At 47.2% G+C, this 9,321-nt stretch overlaps 2 protein-coding genes across 2 annotated transcripts; both read right to left on the bottom strand.

Moving 5' to 3' along the window:
- Positions 1–29: 29 nt before the first annotated feature.
- On the bottom strand, positions 30–1,408 carry LOC108102934 (protein CutA homolog). The gene is made up of 2 exons (XM_017208196.2): positions 447–1,408; positions 30–124 (listed from the first exon to the last, which is right to left on the bottom strand). The coding sequence occupies exon 1, from the start codon at positions 1,053–1,055 to the stop codon at positions 492–494; it is 564 nt and encodes a 187-aa protein (XP_017063685.1). The 5' UTR covers positions 1,056–1,408; the 3' UTR covers positions 30–124; positions 447–491.
- Positions 1,409–1,486: 78 nt separating this feature from the next.
- Positions 1,487–8,154, bottom strand: LOC108102923 (putative vitellogenin receptor). Its single transcript, XM_017208177.1, has 5 exons — positions 7,625–8,154; positions 7,079–7,492; positions 4,416–6,965; positions 1,908–4,330; positions 1,487–1,850 (listed from the first exon to the last, which is right to left on the bottom strand). Exons 1-5 carry the CDS (start codon positions 7,950–7,952, stop codon positions 1,686–1,688), a joined length of 5,880 nt encoding a protein of 1,959 aa, XP_017063666.1. The 5' UTR covers positions 7,953–8,154; the 3' UTR covers positions 1,487–1,685.
- Positions 8,155–9,321: the final 1,167 nt, after the last annotated feature.

Here is a 9,321-nt window from a genome sequence, read left to right as displayed (position 1 = left end):
GCTCGAAATTGGAAGTAACTAGTCTAGCCGTTGTCTGCTTTCGTTACTATTCTGTTTCTCAGAATCATTGTTTTCGTAGCCAATTTAAAATTTTGGTTTATATTCCAGAAGTTCTTGTCAGTAACTAAATTTTGAATAAAAATTAAAAAAGCACGATTAATCGAAATATAAATTTTCCTTAGAAAAAAATAATACAAATATTTCTCTATATATTAAATGCAGATCGGTTCAATATTTGTTTTGTAATTACAAAACTTTAAGATCTGACCAAAATATGACGATTTGAGGTTTTTAATGTTTTATAATTATTGTATTTCAATTCAATGTAAAGTACAGAACGGCCACGACTGTTCTGAACATTACCTTGCCGGACTACTAAATATTAAAACTTACTGGCAGCACCCAGATTTCGCGCCTTTAAATCTTTAAAAGGCGCCAATACTCACTTTTAGTGAAACTTTATTTGCCGTTAATATAATTTTAAATTCGGACTAGTCCTTTTTCTCTGCCTTTTGTGGCACAGTCTGCCCGATCCAGTCGAGATACGGCGGATTGCCATTCTGGATGGGCAACGAGATGACCTCGGCAACGCTATATGGATGATTCTCGCGGACGAACTTGCTCAGCTCGTCTATGCGATTGGTGCGCGTCTTGACCATCATCAAATACTCGGTGTCTTCGTTGACCTTCCCTTCCCACATGTAAATGGAGTCAATGTTTGGCACAATATTGACACAGGCTGCCAATTTCTGTTCGATGATGCTACGGGCCAGCTTCCTTGCCGATTCCCGATCCGGAGTGGTCACAAATGCCACCGAGCTGCTGCCAGCTTCGTAGTTTGATTCCCCTGATCCTGCTGGCGCTGAGGCTGCTTGATCACTCATCTTAGAACTGGAAGAGAAGCACCTTTGCTGGCTGGAGGGACACGTACTGCTCGTTGCAAATGCCGGCTGGATTGTGACGGCGGTTGTGACGCTGGCCGCGATCAAAAGGTTGCGCACAAACGACCAGCGAAAGGGCAAGAACCTTGCACAGATCCGATATTGCATTAACATGCACTTTGCACAACACAAAATCCCAAGTTCGGTGCAAATTGCTATAACAGATAGCAATAACAAGTTAAAGCGACGTATGACAGGCGACGGTGTTGCCAGATAGCTTCTCACTCGAAAGTTGCTTACGCTCTGGCTATTTTCAAGCTAAATTTCATTATTTTAAATTTTGTTTCCATGAGACAAGTTTTAAAAGCGTTTTTGTGATTTTAAAAATAAAATTAAAAACGTAACAGTGAACAAATGTTTAAGTTGACCATTAAGCAATTATTCTTTTAAGTTGAAATATTTTTTTGAAATATTTTAAGTTCAACCTTGGTAACGATTGTTATTAGGTAAAAAAGGCATATTTGTAAGAAGCTCTTTTGACATATGAAAATTTATGGTCAATAAAATCGTGAATCGATTCTTTTTTTAATTAAAACCCAAGTATATTTTAGTTTTTTGATTATTTAGAGCTTTTAAAAAGAAACTCTGATTTTATAAGCTTAATAAACACCAATCACCGATTAACATTTAAATACGAATATAATCACAACGCTATAATAAATACTTGGAGCCATAAAACATAACATTTTATCTTGTGGTTGGGGGGCAGTGAGTAAGATGCTCGGAATAGGAATCTCCCCCTATTTACGACACAAGTCGTGCATTCGCATCATTGCTTCCGTAACTTCCCCCGAATTTCCCTGCTGATTGGGCGGCATCATCGTCAATGTCTGCCACCAAGATGTCCGGCACCTGCCGACTGCCTCCGCCTCCTTGCCGCACTCCGTCCAGCGAGTGTAGGTTGCTTTCCTGTAATCATATGGATCATATCTCTTCCGTAGATTTCTCGCCCCCACTTCTACTCACTCTGGGGCTTTCGAGAAGCAATTCTTGAGCCATCGGATCGCTGGACGGCGTCTGTCGTGGACGGAGCAATCTCTGGAGAGCATTCGGCACGCTAAACTGCTGAGCTGCGAACGAGGACGAGGCGCTGGTGGTGGTGAATGTGTCGTTGCTACCTCGGCTGGAACCTGTGCCCGTTCCTGGGGCGAAGCCAACTCCGGCCTCGGCACGTTCCTGCTCCAGGAATTCTTTGGTGCCGCCGAGCGTCGCCAGCGGATTCTGGAAATGCATGTTAATGTTGAGATCCCTGTGGCCGCGCTGCCGGTACTGATAGTACATGTACCCGAGTCCCGCGACTAACGATCCAGTAGCCAGTACAAAAAGCGCCATCAGCCAATGGTTGCCCGAATGCTCTTGCTCCAGTTCCATGCTGTTTGTAGCTCCCATAATGGCCACCTCATTGCTGGATCCATGAGGACATCTTTCGCCTTCGGCTACCAATCGATTGCCGCACATGCACTCGTATCCGAAGTCTGCCTGTAGGCACAGACCATGGCAGTGGGCATGCACGCAAGGATGAGACGACCGTTGGGGCTGCCGGGATTTGCCAGCCACCACAATGTTCTGGGCATTCAGAACGTTCAGGCTGATTTTGTGGCATATCCGGGATCCATACATGGCACACTGTACCGCCTCAACAGAGCCCAGGTTCACGATGAACACATGATTTTCATACAAGCTTAGCCCAGATGGATGCATTAAAGCATTCGACTTCTGCAGCATTATCTCCGGCCTACGTATTGGTCCCGATTTTAGCCTATAGCTAATCCTTTCCAGGGTTCGTGTGTGCAAATCCACGAAATATAACATCTGCTGATGCACATCAGTGGTCAGGGCTGTCATAAAGCTTTCGCTTTTCTGGAGCAGCATATCCTTGCGACTGCCATCCAGCCTGGCCATGTGAATCTCCGAACTCGTCTGCCCGAAACCCTCCGTGCGTATAGCTATGTAGAAGACCTTAGCATGATAGCCATCAACAGCCAGGTTTTTCAGGTGCTTGGGGCTCTTAACATACAGTATCCTTCCGCACATGCGTGCATCGAAATTGCATGCATGTATCTCTTGCGTACCACTCAGCACATAAACATTGCCAGTGACCCAATCCAGGGAGAGTTTCGTGGGTGTCGGAAGACCCAAAGCCCGCACTACCATCTTCTTTTGGAGGTCGAACTGGTAGAGTATGTCCTCATCTTCGGACGAGAAGTAGCCCATTTCATTGTACGTGTCTACATCAAAGCCACTGATACGCGAATCATTCGCCGACCAGGCGACGCTAAGCATAACGGGCTGTTGGCTTAGGTTTCGTACCTCGTTGAAACTGCTAAAGAGTAAAGTGGCACCGGATTCAAGGCTTTTGCAACTAACTCGATCCTGTCGCAGCATAAAGTCCGCATGGCACTGACACTGATAGCCACCCAGCGTATTCTCGCACAGCTGGGCACATGGTTGCTGCTCCTGGCACTCATCTATGTCCGAGCAACTCTTTTGATCCGCGTCTAGGCGATAGCCATCGAAGCAGGAGCACACGGCGCCTGCCGGCGTGGCCCTGCACTTGTGCTGGCACACTTGACGACCAGATGCGGATCGGCAGGCTGTGGCGCATTTGGGGCCCTCGTCGTGTCCGTTGGAACAGTCTGGAAAGTTGTTGCACACCCGGGACATGTCCACGCACTCGCCATCTTGACAGTCAAAGAGATGTGGTCGGCAAGCCCGACTTGAAGTACCCCAAGGCTGAATCTGGCTTTGGTTATGATTACCCTTCTCTAGTTCGCAGCTTAACTCGTCGCTTCCGTCGCCACAGTCCTTCTGACCATCGCAACGGAACTCCCGCCGTATGCACTGCCGTCCGGAGCGGCACTTGAATTCATAGATACTACACATATCGCCGCAATCAGCCTCATCCTCACCACGGGGACACTCAGTGGTGCCATTGCAACGCACAGCAGATGGCAGACAGATCTTCAAATTACTTGTACACTGGAACTGCTCCTCCGCACAGGATATATTCACCGTCGAAGGGTCTTGGTCGCAGTTTAGTTCATCAGATCTATCGCCACAGTCATTATGACCATCGCACACCAGACTTCTATCCAGGCACTGTCCCAGCAGACAGCGGTGCATGTTTGGCGGACAGCTACGATGGGCACACTTGTCATGCTCATCGGACCCATCGCTGCAGTCAATTCTTCCGTCGCACTCCCAGCTACCCGCAATGCATGATCCACTGCCGCACTGGAACATCCCCGGTTCGCACCTTGACGTTGCCTCGCACATCGTCTCATCAGAATTGTCACCGCAGTCATTACTTCCATCGCACACCAAGCTTGTATCCACGCATTTTCCATTGTCACAGGCATGCTGGTGGACATGGCATTTCCTTGTTTTGTCTGTAAAGGGAAAAATAGTGAGATTTTTAATGGTTATGTCTATGTCTATGTGGACACTTGATTTAGTTTTTCAAGGATAGCTTACCGAACTTCTCGCAGTGCTGCTCATCCGAATGATCATGGCAATCTATGCGTTCATCGCAGCGACGATCCCTGTCGATGCACTGCTCTCCGTTGTGGCACGCAAACTGTTTGGGCGAACACACAGCCTTCGGCTTTTTGCGGTGCTTTTCGTCGCAATCCATCTCATCTGAGTTGTCCACGCAGTCGCGACGCCCATTGCAGCGATGGGTCATCGTCAGACACTCACCACTATGGCACCGGAATTCGCAATCCAAGGCCTCCAAACAAGTGCGGTTGCCCGCATCACGGTAAACAAATCCTGCGGGGCACAAACAGATAGAGTGGTAGGGACCCTCGCCAACGCAAATGTGCGAACAGCCTCCATTTTGCTGCTGGCAGGGATGCGATTCTTTGCTGAAGGATGAACTGGCGGCCAAAGGAATTCTACTGGGTGGGGCAATGGGCACGTATGGCAAGATGGCGGCGGGATCACTTTTTTCCATTATATCAATCATCTTCCGCGGGCCCATATTACTCTTGTGCGTCCAGTAAATTCGCTGTGTGCCCATTTCGCTCCAGAACAGATCCTGATGTACCAAAGCCAGACTATAGGGTCGCCTCAGTTTACCTCGGAACGTTTGACTAAGCGGCATCTTGTAGTTTGAGTAACTAATCCTACCCAGATCGCTGTCTGACCAGAAGAGCGTTTGACTATGGTAATCAGCGGTTAACTTGATGTCATCATCTCCCAGATCGTCCTCGAAGACATGTACCTGCTCGCCTTTTCCGCTTAGCGGTATCCTGTCGATGTGGCTGTGCCGTCTTGCCTTTAGCACCACATACAGATAACCTTCCGAGGGCATAACACTCAGTCCAATGGGCCACTCTTGACCAGGGAAGAAGCGGATCAAGGCACGATGGCGCGTTTGCAGGGAGAGCAGCTCAATAACGCCCCGCTCCATATCCGCCCAGTATAGATTCTGGCTGAGATGATCAAAAGCCAGGGCACTTATGTTGCCCAGATTAGAGCGAACCAGGACGGTTGTCTCGTGGTGCTCCGGCTGATACTCAAGGATCAATCGTTGGTCATTGTCCGCTATTATGACGCTGCCATTGATGCGGTTGTAGACCATTTCGTTGATGTAGCATGGCAGAATGTACGACTTGCTCACCTGATGGCGTCCGAAGGCGGTGTGCTCAATTTCTAGGAGCACCTGGCCCAAACCCACAAACAACCGCTGGCGCTTCTCCATAAGCATACAGCGCTGGTGATCTGGCGCTAGTCGCATCCCATCCGGACAGGCACAGCTATGACCGCCAGCTTCGGGTTCCGCCAGTAGACAGAGGTGCGAGCATTTGGAATTTTCACAACCGTGTTCGGAAATCGGCTGTTTGGCCGGATGATAGATGTGCACAGCGTAAATGCTGCGGTCCTTGACAAGGATACGATGATCTTTGCCAGTGAACTTGTGGCAAGAATGTAAGCTCTTTGTAACCCAATCTGACCAATATAGGTGATCCTCAAAAATGGCCAGACCATAAGGATGCTTCAGCATTCCATCCATCATCGTACGTCGGCCAGTGCCGTCAGGTCTCACCGTTTGGATACTTCCAAACTTGGCATCCACCCAGTAGATCCTTTCCTGGTGCATATCCAAAGCAATTCCATTTGGCCAGTGAATATTGTCGCTCACAATGGGACGCGATCGACTGCCATCCATGGAGGCTCGACCTATCATGGGTTTTTCACCCCAATCCGTCCAAAACATTAGACCACGCTGGGGCCACACAGCCAGGGATCGCGGCTGATGTACATCCTGCGTCACCAGGACGGCACAATTTAGACCATCATTCGAGCAGACGGCTATATGGCGCATAATGTTGTCCGAGAAGTAGATATTTTGCGTTAGCCAATCCACTGCCAGGTCTTCCGGTGCATCCAAGCCGGAAGTCAATAGGATTTCCGCTTGCGAACCGTCGCTGTTTGCCTTCACAATGCTCTCTGCCTCGTTCTGGATGTTGGTCCAATAGATGTGACTGCCATCAAAGGCCACGCCAATGACCTTGCTTAAATTGCCGGCCACCTGGTAGATATGATTTCTTATATTGTCGTCACCCAAGTGCATTCCCATTATGGTCATCTGGGTGGTGTACAATAGAAGAGGCTTCTGTTCTGAGGAACCGTGAACTATGGCGCGGCATGTGCGATTATCTTTGTCCAGCAAATATCCCACATCACAAACGCATCGATATCCTCCCGAAGTGTTCTCGCATCCCTGACTGCACAGATCTTCTCGCTCTTGGCACTCGTCAATGTCCTCACATTTGTCTTCGAATTTGGCTTGACGGAAACCCGACGGACAGTAGCACTCGGCTCCTCCGGTGGGCATCATATGGCACGTGGCGCCAGGCGGACACTTTTTCGTTTCACAGTTCGGTTTGGAGTGACAGCTTTCAGACTCATCGCTACCGTCGGAACAGTCAGGGTGGCCATCGCACACTTCACTCAGGAGCATGCAAGTTTCGCTTTTCCGGCACAAGAATTTTCCCATCTGTGGCTGACAAAGGTTTACTAGAAGATAGGATAGGTTGTGATAAATACCCATACAAGTATTGGATTATATAAATGAAAAATGAACTTATTTCCACTTACATAATATAAATATAATTTATATTGAGACTCACCGCATCCTCTTTCATCGCTTCCATCTCCGCAATCGTCGACGCCGTCACAGACCCATTGCTTCTGTCGTAGACATCGTCCGTTGGCGCAGAGGTGGCCTTGAGTGGAGCAGGTGGCCTCTACCTGTTTACAACCGGCCACCTCGTCTGACTTGTCCGCGCAGTCTGTCCTGCCATCGCATATGAAGTCAATTGGAATGCAGGTGCGATCCTGCTGGCACGTGAACTCATGCTCGCTGCAGTTGCGCATGCGATGGGTAGTGTCCCCGAATCGGAAACCTGACCTGACCGGACAGTTGAGTTCATCCTCGCCGCCGGGACAGTTGTTGATGCCGTTGCACATTAGTTCTGCTGCCAGACAGGCTCCGTGTGGCTGAGCACACGGGAACCAATGTGGCGGTCGGCACAGTCGGTAGTCTGGATGTGCAATGAAGATATTTTTATGGGATTATTTATGGGGATCTGCTATGACTCTATAAGATTACCCAGCACTCTATGATAACTTTATCTTATATCAGCAGTGGGAGAAATGAATTAACCCGTGCTTACCGCAATCCAATTCATCCGAGCTGTCTTTGCAGTCTCCGTGTCCGTCGCACATCTTCGCCTGTAAGATGCAGCCGCCGTCTCTGCACTGGAATTGTCCCGCATCGCACCGCGTGTCCGCAGATCCCGGCGTGCCGGCAGCAGTAGCACCGCAAAGACCAAAAAGAATGAGCAGCGTGATGGCCATGTGGCGCACAAAAGCTCGACGGGATTTGAGTCCATCGTTTAAATCCTTTTGTTGGTACTTTCCGGATTTACTGAAAATGCCTCCACTGTAATGGCAAGCGCGTGTCTGCGAGGTTAGGTTGAATCCTCGCTGGCTGGCGGTCATCTTCGGGCTCTCTGCCCGCTTTCTTCTTACGCTGGGGGGCACCTGGTGCTCGACCTGGCACAATCAACACAAAACACAAATTTTTTTATAAACGATTAACACTAAAGACGGATATATATAATAAAATTGGAACAGGAACAAAGAAGTATGGCTTGCAGCTTGGAAAGCCGAAAGCGAATTGAACGAGAAAACCGTTTAATTCCAACGGATCAGGCCAATTGAGCGGGAGCTGGAAAACCTCCGTTACTTAAGAGTGACCAGAAGGACTTCGCAGAAAGATACCAATAAGCTCTGAATAGGAGAAAGTAAAAAATAATACAATTAAATATTTAATAAACTTATATAACGTATCATTAAAATAATCAAATAGGTAAATACATTTTTAAAGTTTATTCATTTAGCTAAGGCTAACAATTAGTTAAAACTAAGAGCTAAAATTGAACTAGAAGCAATAGAAGCCTTCAGCTCGGATAATATTAGATTATGGCTTGTATAGATATATCTTACATATGTATGTTAAGCATATGAATATATAGAAAATATTACAAGGGCTTACTATTAACATATTATTTACATAATATGCGGTGATTAAATTGAAGTTGGGAGATGTTTTGGGAGTTGTTCAGGAACTTAACGATGTTTAGGGAGCTTGTATTTGTGCTTATTGCGGTGATTGGAATGAATGAATTAATGAATAATAGGGATCTTTGCGTGGAGAGGGAGACCAGGTAGAAATAATATGATGGATGTCTACCGCAGTTATGATTGTTTACCCCCGTTTGGTACCAGGTTGAGTATTTCACCTGTCAACAACTACCCAGCCCCTCAAAAACTCTTCCCTAAATAGAAGTGAACAAATCACTATCACCTGACTGAGCCTAGGACACTCATACGTAACAAATTCCCACTACCTTGACAGATCATAAAACAGCTTGTGTCCATTGTGTAACAAATAGTTAGTACATAGTAGTAGTTTTGCCAAGTGTATAGCAAACACCGCAACATTGTGGCAACGCCGCGCACTATCAATTTAAATATTTGACCATCAAATATCGCAAAAGGATTGCACCAAATATAGAGTGATTAATTGGCTGGCCATGATGTCAGCGGTGTCTAAAAAATCTCCAACAAAATTACTGCAATGGGAAACGGCGGGCTCCGAAACAGAAACATCTACCCATTTGGATGACCCATTGCAACAATTAATAACGGTTATGCCGCAAGATTTATGAGCGACGACATATAAACAAGACCAAAGCGCTTTAGCCGTCTCAACCGCGAAATGTCATAAAAAATCAGAGACAAAACCCGAATTGCTTAGAAACCAGAAGAGCACTCACAAATTGTATAATTAAGGAAAAGAGCGAGT

This window comes from Drosophila eugracilis, unplaced genomic scaffold (genome assembly GCF_018153835.1).
Source record: "Drosophila eugracilis isolate 14026-0451.02 unplaced genomic scaffold, ASM1815383v1 contig_124, whole genome shotgun sequence".
NCBI classification, from domain to species: domain Eukaryota; kingdom Metazoa; phylum Arthropoda; class Insecta; order Diptera; family Drosophilidae; genus Drosophila; species Drosophila eugracilis.
Note: the sequence above shows the minus strand (reverse complement) of the source record. Positions and strands in the feature narration are given on the sequence as shown.